At 31.0% G+C, this 15,955-nt stretch overlaps 3 protein-coding genes and 2 non-coding genes across 9 annotated transcripts; 3 read left to right on the plus strand and 2 right to left on the minus strand.

Annotated features, from left to right (window-relative positions):
* Positions 1-227: 227 nt before the first annotated feature.
* LOC140672177 (U6 spliceosomal RNA) lies at positions 228-334 on the plus strand. Its single transcript, XR_012047848.1, has one exon. It is a non-coding gene; the product is annotated as a U6 spliceosomal RNA (small nuclear RNA).
* Positions 335-930: 596 nt separating this feature from the next.
* Positions 931-1,037, minus strand: LOC140672176 (U6 spliceosomal RNA). Its single transcript, XR_012047847.1, has one exon. It is a non-coding gene; the product is annotated as a U6 spliceosomal RNA (small nuclear RNA).
* A 2,009-nt stretch (positions 1,038-3,046) lies between these two features.
* On the plus strand, positions 3,047-5,036 carry LOC140671964 (alpha-2-macroglobulin receptor-associated protein). The gene is made up of 7 exons (XM_072903747.1): positions 3,047-3,355; positions 3,440-3,581; positions 3,660-3,830; positions 3,929-4,036; positions 4,111-4,222; positions 4,297-4,453; positions 4,682-5,036. The coding sequence occupies exons 1-7, from the start codon at positions 3,152-3,154 to the stop codon at positions 4,880-4,882; spliced, it is 1,095 nt and encodes a 364-aa protein (XP_072759848.1). The 5' UTR covers positions 3,047-3,151; the 3' UTR covers positions 4,883-5,036.
* Positions 5,037-5,173: 137 nt separating this feature from the next.
* Beta4galt7 (beta-1,4-galactosyltransferase 7) lies at positions 5,174-6,695 on the minus strand. Its single transcript, XM_072903748.1, has 5 exons — positions 6,578-6,695; positions 6,280-6,491; positions 5,974-6,197; positions 5,738-5,884; positions 5,174-5,606 (listed from the first exon to the last, which is right to left on the minus strand). Exons 1-5 carry the CDS (start codon positions 6,678-6,680, stop codon positions 5,312-5,314), a joined length of 981 nt encoding a protein of 326 aa, XP_072759849.1. The 5' UTR covers positions 6,681-6,695; the 3' UTR covers positions 5,174-5,311.
* Positions 6,696-7,545: 850 nt separating this feature from the next.
* Positions 7,546-15,883, plus strand: Alpha-cat (catenin alpha). Of its 5 annotated transcripts, XM_072903742.1 has the most exons (9): positions 7,546-7,785; positions 8,662-9,000; positions 9,103-9,835; positions 10,446-10,472; positions 11,465-11,698; positions 11,815-12,420; positions 12,489-13,166; positions 13,799-13,974; positions 15,693-15,883. In XM_072903742.1, exons 2-8 carry the CDS (start codon positions 8,684-8,686, stop codon positions 13,961-13,963), a joined length of 2,760 nt encoding a protein of 919 aa, XP_072759843.1. In that variant the 5' UTR covers positions 7,546-7,785; positions 8,662-8,683; the 3' UTR covers positions 13,964-13,974; positions 15,693-15,883. The 5 variants fall into 5 exon arrangements, with proteins under 5 accessions (XP_072759843.1, XP_072759842.1, XP_072759847.1 ...); XM_072903741.1 differs by having other exon boundaries at positions 7,547-7,785; positions 13,799-15,883; XM_072903745.1 differs by lacking the exon at positions 7,546-7,785 and adding an exon at positions 7,829-8,039 and having other exon boundaries at positions 13,799-15,883.
* The last annotated feature ends 72 nt before the right edge of the window (positions 15,884-15,955 follow it).

The raw sequence follows: 15,955 nt of genomic DNA on the forward strand, positions 1-15,955 counted from the left end.
ATCCTGTAATGGAACTACGTAGCCACTTTTAGATGTTGGTAAAAACTTCAAGTTTGGTGTGTGTCCGTGCTATCTCCATTTGTAAATGAGAAATCCGGGAATTTACGCAAAATATATATATTAATATATAGTTTCGCCACTAGGTGGCAAATGTCACTTTCAGCTTCTCGCATGTACACTTGTACTTGGTGCTGAGTTTATAAGGAGTTTCTTCTGTCCGTGTAATTGTACTTGCTTCGGCAGTACATATACTAAAATTGGAACGATACAGAGAAGATTAGCATGGCCCCTGCGCAAGGATGACACGCAAAATCGTGAAGCGTTCCACATTTTTTGCTCCCAGTTAGTTTAGATATATTTTTAATTTTTATCCCAAAAATAATAAAAAAATGAGAGAGAGAGGAAAACAATTCATTCGTTGCAAGTAACTTTTATATTGTATTAAAGATAATTTATTTTATTGCATATGAATATATATACAGGATGTCCTGGTAAAGATAGGCAATCTCTCGTAGGCATGTAGAGAGAGAGAGAGAGAGAGAGAGAGAGAGAGAGAGAGAGAGCAGGTAAAAATAATCCCATAAGTTCCTATAAAATTTTTTTCTATAATGCATTTTTACCGAGATATTTGTCTTTAAAGTTTAAATTTGAGAATCATTTTTAAATACTTTTATATTACTTTAGAGAGCTTATTAATAATTTATAAGAATTTTTTTTATATTATTAAGTAAAAATCTCTAAAATAGTGTGATAGATTTTTTTATATCATCTCGGAGAGCCAGAATATTAGATCACCTGTAAGTCTTTTAACTTAAAAAAATTCTAAAACCTTATACACATATATATATATATATATATATATATATATATATATATATACCACTTTTTATTTTTTTTGGAATTAAAAAATATCTAAACTAGCTGGGAGCAAAAAATGTGGAACGCTTCACGATTTTGCGTGTCATCCTTGCGCAGGGGCCATGCTAATCTTCTCTGTATCGTTCCAATTTTAATATATGTACTGCCGAAGCAAGTACAACTACACGGACAGAAGAAACTCCTTATAAACTCAGCACCAAGTACAAGTGTACATGCGAGAAACTAAAAGTGACACTTGCCACCTAGTGGCTAGTTTGAATGAAATTTTGAATATATAATATATTGCATTATTAATAAAAATTAATAAGAAGAATTTGTAAATTGATTATGAAGATATAATAAATAATATTTTTGTAATAAATAAATATTAAAATATTAAAGTGCATTTAATAAAGTAATTTTTAAAAGTAATGATGGAAATAAATAGAAGTAATAATAAAATATTTGTCCTATTCTTTCTCTGATAGAAAAACACACATAATATACATATATAGAATTAAATAATATATAGTTATAACAAAAAATGTGACAAATTTCTATAATAGTATGACAAATTTCTAATATATAGATGAGTTTTATATAAATATATTCAAAACACAATAAATTTTTATATATTTTTCACTACCAATTTACATTCAGTTATATAATAAATTCAGTTATCTAATATAAATATACGTGTGTTCACAACAGAGATTTCTATTTTTCATACAAATAATGTTAACATCATTGATATAATTGTTAGAATAATGTATATCATTTATTATAATGAATATAATGAATATTATTATAATGAGGATATAATAAGGAATAAAATCGTTGTACACAGTTGTACAGCAAGTTATAAGATTGCAGTGATTAAAGTATTTTACGCATATTATATGTATTTTGTAACCGCGTTTTACGTACACGCTTTAAAGGGCGTTAAATGTATCGAATTATAATATCATTTTAATTAAGGAATTTTACGTATCTTAGAATCACTTGACATATTTTAATGTCAAATTTGATCATAGTATAATGCGTATTTATTACTTTTAGCGCGAGGAGAAAGAGGCAGAGAGAGCATACTCTTTTATTTCCTTGACGTCACGCGTTGCGTAGTAAGAGAGGAGTGACCGCGTACAGCGTACGTGACAGTGGTGAGCCGTGAGTCATTCATTCCGACTTTGACCCGACAGGCGCACGTGTTATTATTCCAACGCCGGTGCCGGCACGTGCATCTTGCGTTTGCGTTTGCGTTCGGTCACCTCGAGGTTGAGCGTGTTGTCAACGTTTTTCGCGATAATAATACATACGATAATATTACGCGATAAATCTTAATATGTTAAAATACGTCTAAAATGATTAATCCAAAATACGGAAATAATAACAATGACATATTCGACTTTGGTGACGTATTATAGCGCGCTATTAATTTATATTCTCGGTTTCGTCTCGTAATCGCAATCGTTATCGTATTTTCAGTCATATAATATCTTGATTTCGATCATGAAATTGTTGCCGAGAATTATTTGATGCCGACTAACAATAAATGGAATTCTTTCAGCGTTACTTTCCAGTGAGAAATAATTGATTGAAAAAAGACGTTAATGAATCGATGTCGACATTTATTACACTTATTATATAATGAACAAAACATTGTCCGACAACAAACGAAAATTATGTTAATGGTATGAACGATGATTATTTGTGAAAAAATATAAATAATAGAAATCTCTTATTTTTAATAATTTCTTTTAAATAATAGTATATAATATATACAATATACATACTACATATACCTAATTGTTATCCATAACATAGATTAAAATAAAAAAAAGATTACGTACAGCTAAAATAATATGTAATAAAATATATTAATAATATTTTCATGTATTTTATTTTCAAATCCACAATCGTGGATTTAGCACGGATATGAACCAATCGGTTCTTTTATCGATTGTTTTACTGGCATTGAAAAATGTTCCAATAAACTATCTAGTCTGTTCGCTCTAAGATAGATGGCGGTAGCGCATAAATCTACGTGTCACATGATAGTAATGCTAAGCTCACGGCGTACATAAATGGATGCAGAATTCTTTCTACATATATTTAATTGACCAATCAGGACAAAAGGAGCAAAGATTTCTTTGTCCTGATTGGTCAATTCAATGCTACTCTACCTCACAAGAATTTCTGAATTCACGCATTCCATAAATTTTACTATTATATCTGTAGAAATATCGTTACAGTGTTGACGTGTCTCTGATCATTTTTGGATAAAATATAAAAAATGATTGTTCTAAACGTACAATGTATTTTGTTAATAAACTTGAGTCTGCTATCAATTCATACTAGTGTAGGAGAAAATAAATACTTTGCTGAGGCAAATAAACCTAAACATGTAGACTCTTCGCAGTCTTCAATTTCTCTCAGGGACTTGGATAAACCATTTAGGATGGCAAAATTAAACATACTTTGGGTTAAAGCGAAAAATGTAAGTTACATAATTGAGAAATGAAAATTATAAAATGGAATTAAAAAGAAAAAAATATATATACAAAATTTCTTTTTATTTTAGCGTTTGACAGACATTAAACTACAGTCAATCTTTAGTGATCTGAAGATTCATGACAAAGAAGAAATTGCATACAAGCATTTCAAATCTGATGGAAAAGATCCTGAAGGCTTGGAAGAAGCACATTTAAGAAAGAAGCTTATTGGTAATTTTGTATTAGTTTGTTTTTATTTTCTTTGTCTTTGATAGAATTTTAATCTCACATAATCTTATTTCATTGCAGGAATAATGAGCACATATGATTTACTGGAACATTTTGCTGAAACGGAAGATCCAAAATTACTTAAGAAACATAAAGCACTGAATGATGGTAGTAATTATGTTGCCAAAGATATATTTAAGGATATAAGACTAAACAAATTATGGGCTAAAGCTGAAATGGCTGGTTTTACCGGTATACATATTTTATATAAACTGTAAAAATAACTTGTATATGTCTATATATATATATATATATATATATATATATATATATATCTTTTTGTATCTTAGATGAAGAACTAGAAACTTTAAAACAAGAATTCCACCATCATCAAGAAAAAGTGGATGAATACATGAGTTTATTAAAAGAACAGTCTGGGGATTCAGAAAAATCTGAAAGTTAGTCTTTTTTTACAGATAGAGTTTATTCTATTTTTATATTTCATATGTTCATTAAACATTTTTATGTTAAGATATGTTACATCTTAAATCAGAAAAATGGAATCTGTTAGAAGAAGAGGAGGAACTATCTAATAATTTACCAAATAAGAAATTAAGTCACATGGAAAAAACAAATTTACTTCGGTACATATGTTGTAATATTTTATGTGTATGGACTCTTGTAATAATTGTAAGTTTTATTATTATTTCTATTTCAGGGAAAAACATTTGGAATTGAGAAATGCATTTGATCGCTTAGACAGACTTACTGCAAAAGGACCAAATCATAGAGATTTTATAGAACCCAAAGTACAAGGACTGTGGAAAATTGCATTAGAAGCAAAATTTTCTCCCGAAGAATTAGCATCTTTAAAGGTATAATAACAATAATAACAGTAATAATTACAATCTAATTTTTAATATTTTTTGTTATTTTATACACATTGTAATAATAATTAGTTGCAAAATAATAATCATAACTTTGTTATTTTTATTGAAAGAACTATTAGTAACATTTTTTTGTTCATAAGTTAGATTGCAAATAAATTTGACATGCATATTAATTATGTTAATATGTGCAGTAATATTAACTTTGTGTTACAGGAGGAACTTTTGCATTATGAATCAAGGTTACTTAAACTGCGACATCTGCATTCTGAAGAAGCTTTGGAAGCAGCGCGAAAAGGACAACTCCACGATTTAAATTCAACTACCGAACAACACATAAAAAAACATGTTAGAACAGTACAAAAACTTCATACAGATCTAGAAAACAAAATCATGCAGAAACATACAGAATTGTAAGAAGGTAAGAAGATAGATATTTGCCATTTACAAAATATCAAAAAATGTACAATTTATTAAAAATATAATATATAATCAAAAAAAGATTATTATGAAATAAATTAAATAATTAATTGTAAAAATGTTTATATTCAAATAAATTGTTAATTAATCTTGTTAGCAATAATTTTTATAAAATAATATTTTTGAGTAGAAAGTTTTGATAAATTTTTTTATACCATATATAAAGTATTAAAATATATTATTATGAATCTCATTTGTGTAATATAAATTGAATCTCTCACAATAGAGTATGTGTGAATAAGAAAAACTATAGGGAACTGTTTTATTTTTACCTAAGTCAAATACATAACAGATGGAAGAATTGTGAATGTGTTGTTTGGATACATTTATAGTATTTTAACTATAATTAAATTACTAGCATTATAGTTATAATCGAGTGGCAAGTTTACTAATAATGGTCTTCTTTTTCTCTCTTGATCTCCCTTGATCCTTTGATCCGACTAGTTTTTCACATTCACACCAAGGTGTGCTTGATTTATCACACTGCAGAGAGATGTTGATTATTGTTAAAGGAATATCCGATATAGTCATCTTAATTGTATCCAGTATTTTATACGAGACATTGTTCAAGCCAGTCTGCCGATCTCGTTTTCTAGTAACTTCTCGTTGATTATAACACTTTGTTGTATCTCTCTTTCTATGATTTCTGTCGTGTATATGTCTGTAATATATTAGTTTATGATATAATAGTTCCATATATAACGATTAGCAAACTCTGATGTCACAATTTGTTCATTTTACAGCTTATGACACATGTAATATTTGATGTTCTTTCAATAAAACAACACTCACTTAAATGTATTGTGCACTCCTGTTGATATATTTTGTGGCCGATTAGGACTTAGGCCAGCTTCTTTCAGTCTAAGATAAAATTCATCATCTTCCAGCCCCCATCCCCAATATTTGTTGGACATACCGTTTACTTGTATAAAATGCTCCCTGCAAAAGCACATATATTAACATATGCTCTTTACTAAGCTAGTCAGTATATATTATGAGCATGTTTTCTAGCAAGGTTTAAAGCATACCTTTTAATGAGCAGTATACCACCAATAAAGGAATTGTAATGATATCGGGGATGTAAATCTGGCGATGATATGTGATATGGCCTTGTACTTGGATATGCATACGATAACTGATCATTCATAGGCAATAGATCTACATCATGCATTGCAATGTAATCAAATGTTTTCTCTGTTTCAAAGAACCCTACATTTATAAGAGATGCTCGATTGAATCTGTATCTATCCATCTGGAGAACACAATGTGAAAATAACTTAAAAAGAATGCTTCTATTGCTCCCAATCTTTGTTTACGTATTTCTATTATATTACCTGATTTAATACAAATATATGATAATTTATGTTTTGCTTGTCTAAAAATTTCTGCATATGTGGTACAAACATTAGCAGTTCCTCAAAACGATCTCTAAATGGCACCAGTATAGCTAATTGATGCTCAAATTCTTTTTTATGTCCATTAATCTCATCAGTTAATTGCTTGACATGTTGACTTGATTGTACATTTGTGTCACACTTGCACTCATCTGAAATAATAACATTTTGTATTAATTCTTGATATTTGAAAAAAATATTACTTTTGAATTATTATTTTAATATATCAGTGACTTACCAATGCTAATAGGAGCAATGCTGATTATACATGATGTGATAAAGGTGATCAAGATGCAAGCAAAGATATATTTAAACCTTACACTTTTCCAAATATTATCCATACTGAATAATCTTTATGGAAAGAAAATCTCATAAAATATAAAATATATGAGCATTAATTAACAGACAAAATTGTTTTGTTCTATTTTAATAATTTTTCTTCAATGGCACTTTTGCTTTGGAAAAAGCTATTTCTTCATATTTCAAAAGACTTCTTTCTATATGCTTTACTATTACTAGATAATTATAATATATTCAGTCACACTCAGAACAGTGGAAGCAGGGAGATATAAATAAAGATAATAATGTAATCCTCAGTCTCTCCAATCTTTAAATTATACTCTTGCAATTATTGGTTAATAATGCAAATTTATGAATGAATATTGCAACGTGAAAGTATTATTGCAAGGTATTATTGCAAAATCTTTTTAAAGATATATCAAGAAAGATTTATTCTGGCAATCGGTTTCGCATCGTTTCTGCCTTTTCCGTTTTACATGTACACATGAATTATTTATTCAACAGAGCTCCTTCGTCGACGAAAGGTTCATCGAAAATGTAACACGTCTCCCGTGAACTCGTGAGCATTGTTTATCTTGCACATACATGTAACTTTTGTGCGTTACGTCTTGTCAACGCTCGCCTTAGCGAGCGATTTATGTCATCTCGCGGAAAGATCTGTCACTGTGACTTGACAATTCGCGAATCCTTATATCTTGGATCACCTCGCACCGACTCGCACGTTCTTCGTGCACATCCTACGGACTACGGATATGTTCTGAAAATTCCCGATGACAACTAGAGAGGTCTGTTCGTTTTGCTTACACTTTGTGTCTCTCAGATTCTTTCTCTTTCTCGGGTGCGCATGCGCAAAGAACTGGCCTCGCCTAAATGATAACCGAGGGAGCAGGCGCGTCGATTCCTCGCCTCGAGCCTCGGGCCTGGCGGAAATAATGACGTCAGAAACTCGAGGCATATAAGTGAAGAGCGAGATGCCAATGGGGTGATACATCATCAGAAACTCGGATTTTCCCGTAGTTGAAGCCTGTTCATTACGTTTAATGCTGCCAATTTTTCTCGAGATATTCCTACGTTTCGCGCGAGCGAAAAGTTGCTGTTAACGGTGGGAAAATAATCGCGCCAGCCGAAAGCTCCATTTTGATGCAGGTAATTTAGATTCGTGTTCTTCCCCAAATTCCCTTTCTCTCATTCTTGTGTGTTACCTTCGGCCGTATATACCCATGTGCCATTAGCCGTGTACAAAAGACGTTTTCCTCGGAATCAAATAGAATCAAATTTAATTGTTGTTGGAACTTGTGGGATTCACAGGTCGCATAATCGAGCGTAGAACAACGAGAGTATACCGTTATTAGTCACAGTTGTTCAGTTTCTCGTTACAAGTTCTGGCCGTTAAACTCAGAGTACGGTACACGATATTTACATTTGACACATTAGACGAGTAGCGTAAATATTTCAATTGGGTAATTTCGAGTTTTGGATTGTGTCACTTATTCGCAAAATCGATAAATATTGAATTTTTCTAATTTCGTACATCCTTTCGGATATTTCCAAAAAGTGGGAGGGCAAAATTAAATATAGGTGAGGTGTGTAAGTGTAAGAATAGAGACTAGTGTCTGAAAATATCTAATACTTTCTTCATACTTGTGATTAATCAATATGAAAAGCTGAATATATATTAGTCTCATTCTAAATTATCTATTTTTTAAATAAAATTAAATAAAAGCAATTACATCTTTAAAATTATGAAATTTATGACAGATAATTATAATAAAAGGAACAACTTATAAAAAATGCATGAGCAAGTTATTAAATTTTTTTCTAAAAAAGAGTGTTATCTATTATATCTATTATATATGGCTACTATTTTGTACATAATTAATAGAAATCAATTTTAGCTTTATGTGCTAAGAATTAATTTCAGAAATATTTTATATCTGTAATACTCTGCATAATTTAACATATTGAAAACTTAAAAGAAACTAAAATACTTCAGATATGCATAAAAATTTTATGTAATTATAGGTTTAATATTGATATCATAAACATGTCTGATCACTTTGGGCCAATTACTTTGAAATGGGATCCCAAAAACTTGGAGATACGGACTATGTCTGTAGAGAAGACGTTAGAGCCATTAGTGCTTCAAGTTACCACATTAGTGAACACAAAAGGTCCCAGCAAGAAAAAGAAAGGAAAATCGAAGAGGGCTAGCGCGCTTGTTGGAACCGTAGAAAAGGCAACTTCTAATTTTATTGAAAAAGGTGAAAAGATTGCTTATGAAAATCCAGACATTACAGCAGAAATGTTAAGTGCTGTAGAAGAAGTGAGGAAAACAGGTGCTGCAATGAGCATTGCTGCCAGGTATAACAATTTATTATATTTATAATTATATATAAAATAGTGAATATGAATATGAATTGTGTGACATTATATGTTCATTTAACATGGAAATCATTTATACAGGGAATTTTCTGAGGATCCATGCTCGTCATTGAAACGCGGTAACATGGTGCGCGCTGCAAGGAACTTATTGTCGGCAGTGACGCGTTTGCTTATTCTAGCGGACATGGTGGATGTTCACTTGCTCTTGAAATCGCTGTACGTCGTAGAAGATGATTTGAAAAAGTTGAAAAACGCCTCCTCTCAAGGCGAATTAATTCAAAATATCAAGGAATTTGGTAGAAATGCCGCCGAATTGATTCACCAGGCGGCCAAGCGTCAGCACGAATTAAAGGATCCGCAGCTTAGAGATGATTTGGCAGCTGCACGAGCTGTCCTGAAGAAACATTCTACCATGCTGCTCACTGCGTCAAAGGTGTACGTGCAGCATCCCGACTTGGCGGCGGCCAAAGCGAATCGTGATTATGTGCTAAAACAGGTGTGCGAGGCCGTGAACACGATAAACGATGTTGCTCAAGGAAAAACTCCGCCCGACAGCCAGCATCCTTACGAAGGTCCTGGCGAGTTGGCCGCAGCATTGGATGACTTTGACGAGAGAATGGTGATGTCTCCGCTCGCATACAACGAGGTTCGCACGCGGCCGAGTCTCGAGGAGAGATTGGAAAGTATTATCAGCGGGGCCGCATTGATGGCGGATTCGTCGTGCACTAGGGATGAACGTAGAGAGCGCATCGTTGCTGAATGTAACGCGGTCAGACAAGCGCTTCAGGATCTCTTGAGTGAATACATGAACAACGTGAGTAGAGATAATATACAAAAAGAAAAAAGAAATATGCGAATATATAATAATGTAGCATTGACATTATAGCAAAACAGATGTGAAAGGAGCATAAAGATATTTTTTATTAAATAAATACGACAGAGTAGATACGAATGTATCAACTGTAGCATCATAATTAAAATAAGAGAGTAGTTTGATGCTAATTACGTGTAATTGGACTTGGATGGATAGATTAAATTTATTTTTTCTCTTGAATTTTGGTTCCTTGAATAAAGTGCTAGATTAATGCATTAAATAATGATAATTCGAGTATCAGTTGAAGTAAAACATATTAATTTTTTTTTTCGAATATATAGAAAATAAATACGACTCCATAAACGACAATACTATTGTGTTGCTCTGACATAAAGCACTTATTATAAAGCACTTATAGTTTGGAACTTTACAATCAATGTTATACAATAAATAAATGATATTTATTCTAAGATTTTTAGTTTATTTTAAAAATTTTATTTCTGTTTTTCACATTGTAAAATTTCACACGATACAGTCAATTATGCATAAAACATTTATTCTTTATAATTATTGAATCTTCTATTGATTTGTTTTTGTTGGTGATGGCCAGTTACAGCGTGCTCGGGGTGGGAAACGGGTAAATATGCGAGAAGTAATCTTACATTTTCTTTGTATTTTTGTTGCATATTTATTAAAAAATTAAATACTTTTTCTCTATGGGTTTTTTAATACGCATATACACGTTATTTTAGATTTCTTACACACTACCAATGCATATTTTTTATTCACAGTAACCAGCACTAATCATTAGATTATTAGCTGTGTACCCACACTGTTTGTTTTAATAACTAGTTTTCTAATTTTGTTCTACACTATTATATATAAATATTAAGTAACTAATATATATTACTTGGCAATATAAAATTAAAAATCTAATTGCAATATAAAATGCAAGGAGCAAAATAATGGATTAGCATAATTGTAGAGAATTAGAATGTGCTGTACATATAATTATACATATAATTTATTACTTTTATTTTATACACACACATATATACATCATGTTTCAGAAGCCACTTTTTACATTTAGAAATTTGAATTAATTTTGAGATCAATCTTCTCTTAAAGGAAAAAAACTCATTTAAAAACATTATTTATTTCATCTTGAATTTAAATAGAAAATGAATTTTTACTCTATTTACATATAAAAAACAGCATTTATATTTTTAATCATTTGTAACAAAAAATAATAGTTTTTTGACTTATTTTGTTAAATATTGATTTTAAATTTAAAGAATGCAGTAAGTAAAAAATGGCTTAGCACATATCTCTGACATACTTTGTATATATTTAATTTGTAAATAACGTTGGTTTCGTATGCTGCTAAAAATCATGATCAATCATCATTATTTAATATTTTAGAGAAAACATTTTACATATATTTAACATTTATTTTTATAATCTTATTTATATTTTTTTCTATAATAATATGTTCATTTTTTTCTGTAATATGGAACGGATTTAAACTAACAATAACAATATCTAATATTAAGCAATCATTTATAGATGTAAAGTACAAAAATACTTTATCAAATTTATACAAAATTAATCGATAACATATGTTGGCAGATGGGAGTCAAGGAACAATCTGAAGGTTTAGAGAGAGCGATAGACCACATGTGCAGAAAGACCCGTGATCTTCGCAGACAATTGCGCAAAGCTGTTGTGGATCACGTGTCAGATAGTTTTCTGGAAACGAGTGCGCCATTACAGGCCCTGTACGAAGCAGCGGAAAAAGGTTGGATCAAGGAAGTGGAAGAGTATGCGCTTATTTTCACAGAACATGCGAATAAACTAGTGGAGGTAAATAATTCTTCCATAAAACATATTAAAATAAATAAAAAAATTTTTTTTATAAACGCGCTTTCTAAAATATCTTAAATATAATAAAATTAAAATTATTTATTTTCTTTGAACAGGTTGCAAATCTGGTGTGCAGTATGTCCAACAATGAAGATGGGGTAAAGATGGTGCGTTATGCCGCGGCACAAATAGAGAATCTGTGCCCACAGGTAATCAACGCTGCACGCGTGTGGGCTGCGCGAAATACGGATGTTGCAAAGGACAATATGAAAGTATTCCGTCAGGCGTGGGAAAATCAGATGCGCGTATTGACGGAGGCCGTGGACGACATCACCACGATCGACGATTTCTTGGCAGTTTCCGAGAATCATATCCTAGATGACGTCAACAAATGTGTTTTAGCGTTGCAAGTACGTCCCGGTGACGCTGACACTCTAGACAGACATGCGGGTGCAATACTTGGCCGTTCCGCCAGAGTATGCAACGTCGTGCAAGCCGAGATGGACAACTACGAGCCATGCATTTATACTAAGCGAGTTCTCGAAGCCGTGAAGGTTCTCAGAAAACAAGTGATGCCTAACTTTGAGCAACGAGTAGAGGAGGCTGTGAATGCTCTGCGCAGCAATCCGGCGCAAGAAGTGGACGAAAATGATTTCATTGACGCGTCTAGACTGGTGTATGACGGAGTTCGCGAAATCAGGCGAGCTGTGCTCATGAACAGGGTAAACAGAATTGTGAAAATTTCAGTTATTCTCTTCTTCGTTATCCTTAACTCACTGTCATTTTTTAGGCGGACGAAGACCTGGATCCCGAAGATGTAGAATTGGACGAGCATTACACATTAGAAACCCGTAGTAAATCTAGCGCTCAGACTGGAGAACACGGTGTGGATGAATACCCGGAGATTAGCGGCATTACGACTGCCCGTGAAGCGATGAGAAAGATGCCAGAGGAGGACAAACAGAAGATCCTCCAACAGGTAGAATATTTCAAGAGCGAGAAACTCAAGTTCGATAAAGAAGTGGCGAAGTGGGACGATGCCGGCAATGACATTATCGTTCTCGCTAAACACATGTGCATGATTATGATGGAGATGACGGACTTCACACGTGGCCGAGGTCCCTTGAAGACGACCATGGACGTTATAAACGCGGCGAAAAAGATCTCCGAAGCTGGCACGAAGTTGGACAAGTTAACCAGACAGATCGCTGATCAATGTCCGGAAAGCTCCACAAAGAAAGATCTCTTGGCGTACTTGCAACGCATAGCGCTCTATTGCCATCAGATGAATATTACGAGTAAGGTGAAGGCAGATGTACAGAATATCAGTGGAGAGCTGATCGTCTCCGGCCTAGATAGCGCGACCTCTCTCATACAGGCTGCCAAAAATTTGATGAACGCCGTTGTGCTTACGGTGAAGGCTTCTTACGTCGCGTCGACAAAGTATCCACGACAATCTACGGTAACGGTAAGTTTCGTTCGCATTTATTATTTTTGATCATAGTAATCTTAACAAATAATTATATTAAAAATTAACAGCTATTGCAATTAAGTGAATAATCTATTATATTTGACATTACAAAATTTATTATTATATTTCTCTCAATCTTCATTAGCTTGTTCAATTACAGAGATTTTAATTAGAAGCTCTAAAAAATCAATTGAAAAATACATTTAGATAATACACAATAGTAAAAAAGTTAATAGTAAATAATATCTGTGTTTTGATATCATAAAATTTTAAGATTTCTATAATTACTATAGTTATCATTACATTATTTTATAATATTTTTTATTTCTGTACACTAACATTTGTGGACTTTTAGTATGTAAGTATATATATTATCTTATATGCTATATATGCTACCTTAATAAATTCATGCACAAATGTTATATCTTTGGCAATTTTATTATAGTACTGTTAAATATATTAGAGATTCAAAAGTTTGTTAAATATGCTGTGTCTTATATAAATATAACATGTTGATACTTAACCAATACAATCATTAATACAATCTTAAAGCACAAAATTAGTAAAGAAAATATATAGATTGTGTTTAATATTTAATATAATAATGTCGTTATTTGTATTTCAATTAGTCTCCTATCGTCATATGGAAGATGAAAGCTCCGGAGAAGAAACCGTTAGTACGTCCCGAGAGACCCGAAGAAGTGAGAGCAAAAGTACGTAAAGGTTCTCAAAAGAAGGTGCAAAATCCTATACACGCACTTTCGGAATTTCAAAGTCCTACCGAGAGCGTATAAGCTCTGCCAATGTAAGTAAACAATAAAACAAATAATGTATTAATATATATATATTATATATATGTATACATACAGCATCACCTTCGAAGAGTTATGTAAGGCCAAGATATTTTATTTTCGATGAAGTTTAAAATGTGAATGATATAGAATGTCTGTTGATCATTCCGTGGTATGCTACATATGAATATACAATTTAAATACATTAATTATTAATTTTCAATCGAGAACAATAATCAGTAATGAAAGCGAATAACACATAATCCCAAAAAATACCGATGAAATTTTGAGGAGCCAACTTTAGCAACTGGGAGAAATTAATGGGGGAATTAAGAAAGGCTGAGAAACATACACACAATCATCATATTCAAACTTACAGGGGCACAATTAAGTATAATAAGGATTTTGTGTTATAAATCATATTTGTTTGCAAGTTCATATAGTATGATTCTATTTGAGAGTTTTTACTCTCATAATGGAAAATCTTTATATTATCTATTAAATTTTTCTAGCTGTAAGAGACATACACATTTCACACTCATGTGACAAGTTACAAGAATCCCCTTACTTTCTGCATACTAATTTATTTTTTGATAATAAAATATATTTCTTAATGATTTATATTATTTTATAGAATTGTATATTGATCATTTTAATTCTACATATATCTATTATTAAGATTTTTTAACATCAATATCTACTTATGAATTTAATAATATTCAGATTAGAAATCTTTATACAAATTTCTTCTTTTCATAGTAAATTCTATTATCTTTATTTTCTTGTGAAAAATTGAGTTCATACAAGGTCAATGAAACTGATAATGGATTGACACAGTATTGTATCGAAATAAAGAGACTGCAGATTATCAAGTATTTACTACCTATATTGTATATATAAGTAAATATATTATTATATAGTTATATATGAGTGAATATATTATTTTTAATTTTTGTATTACAAAATGAGTATGAATATGTGATGAAAGAAATAAATTCCAATTCCCATTTAGTCCATATCGCAATGATAATAAAATCTTTTTATTATCAATTTTATTTTGATAATCGAACATGTATTGTCAGAATTGATGTACGTTATATTAATTATATTGTACTCCATACAATATATTATTTGCAATACAAGTAAGATTTCAATTACTATGAAAGGCCAAAAGAAGAAAACCAGAGAGCAATATATATTCAGCTCTATATATATTGAGTAATTATATATATATCTATTTATAAATATATATAACGAAATGTTTTTCGTATTTTGTAATATACAAAAGTTCTCTTAAAAATAAGATATATCAAGTATTAAAAATAAGATATATCAAGGATTACATTCTTCGAGTGGTTTCTCTAAAGTCTATAAATAAAGATAATGGAGAGATAACATAAATATAAGAATTTTTCGTAAATTTATATTCTGTTTCAATGACTCTAATATAGAGAGAGGAGGTATTATCAAATTGTGTCATTTATCATTTATGAATTGTATAGTTTAATATTTGATGAAAATCAAATTTTATATTTGCGAAAAAAATGCAATGTGTGGTATAAGATTTATATATTTACTTTATAGATTATATTGACTTTATTATCAAAGTGATTTTCATTGTCTGTCTATGCATTAAATATGCAACAATGCTGTTACTTCCGATTCGTCTTATGGAGCATAGTATATTTCAGTACTCTGATACACACATATATATTGTTATAATATGTTGCAGGGTCATTATAGCTACATAGAATCGAATCATCGATTATAAGATACGAAATAGATGCCAATATACAATGTAAAAAATTGGCATTGCCTCATTTTTTATTATCGAGATAAGTATTAATGATATTATAATTACTTTTAAGATTGAAATCCTGTAATCAATATGCTGCCAAATATAAGGTGATGCTTTTCTCATAATGACCTATTTATTATTTAACAAACGTAGTGAGGTTTATCATCTAAAATTATCCATATATATTTAAGTGATTC

This window comes from Anoplolepis gracilipes, chromosome 12 (genome assembly GCF_047496725.1).
Source record: "Anoplolepis gracilipes chromosome 12, ASM4749672v1, whole genome shotgun sequence".
Lineage (NCBI taxonomy): Eukaryota > Metazoa > Arthropoda > Insecta > Hymenoptera > Formicidae > Anoplolepis > Anoplolepis gracilipes.

Coding starts and splice junctions, on each gene's coding strand:
- Beta4galt7 (XM_072903748.1), bottom strand. CDS start 6,680: ATGGATAATATTTGGAAAAGTGTAAGGTTTAAATATATCTTTGCTTGC. Junction 5,885..5,973: donor GGTATACTGCTCATTAAAAG/GTATGCTTTAAA, acceptor GTGCTTTTGCAG/GGAGCATTTTATACAAGTAA. Junction 5,607..5,737: donor GGAGTGCACAATACATTTAA/GTGAGTGTTGTT, acceptor AATATATTACAG/ACATATACACGACAGAAATC.
- LOC140671964 (XM_072903747.1), top strand. CDS start 3,152: ATGATTGTTCTAAACGTACAATGTATTTTGTTAATAAACTTGAGTCTG. Junction 4,223..4,296: donor GAAAAAACAAATTTACTTCG/GTACATATGTTG, acceptor TTTCTATTTCAG/GGAAAAACATTTGGAATTGA. Junction 4,454..4,681: donor AAGAATTAGCATCTTTAAAG/GTATAATAACAA, acceptor TTTGTGTTACAG/GAGGAACTTTTGCATTATGA.
- Alpha-cat (XM_072903742.1), top strand. CDS start 8,684: ATGTCTGATCACTTTGGGCCAATTACTTTGAAATGGGATCCCAAAAAC. Junction 11,699..11,814: donor ATGCGAATAAACTAGTGGAG/GTAAATAATTCT, acceptor TTCTTTGAACAG/GTTGCAAATCTGGTGTGCAG. Junction 13,167..13,798: donor CACGACAATCTACGGTAACG/GTAAGTTTCGTT, acceptor TATTTCAATTAG/TCTCCTATCGTCATATGGAA.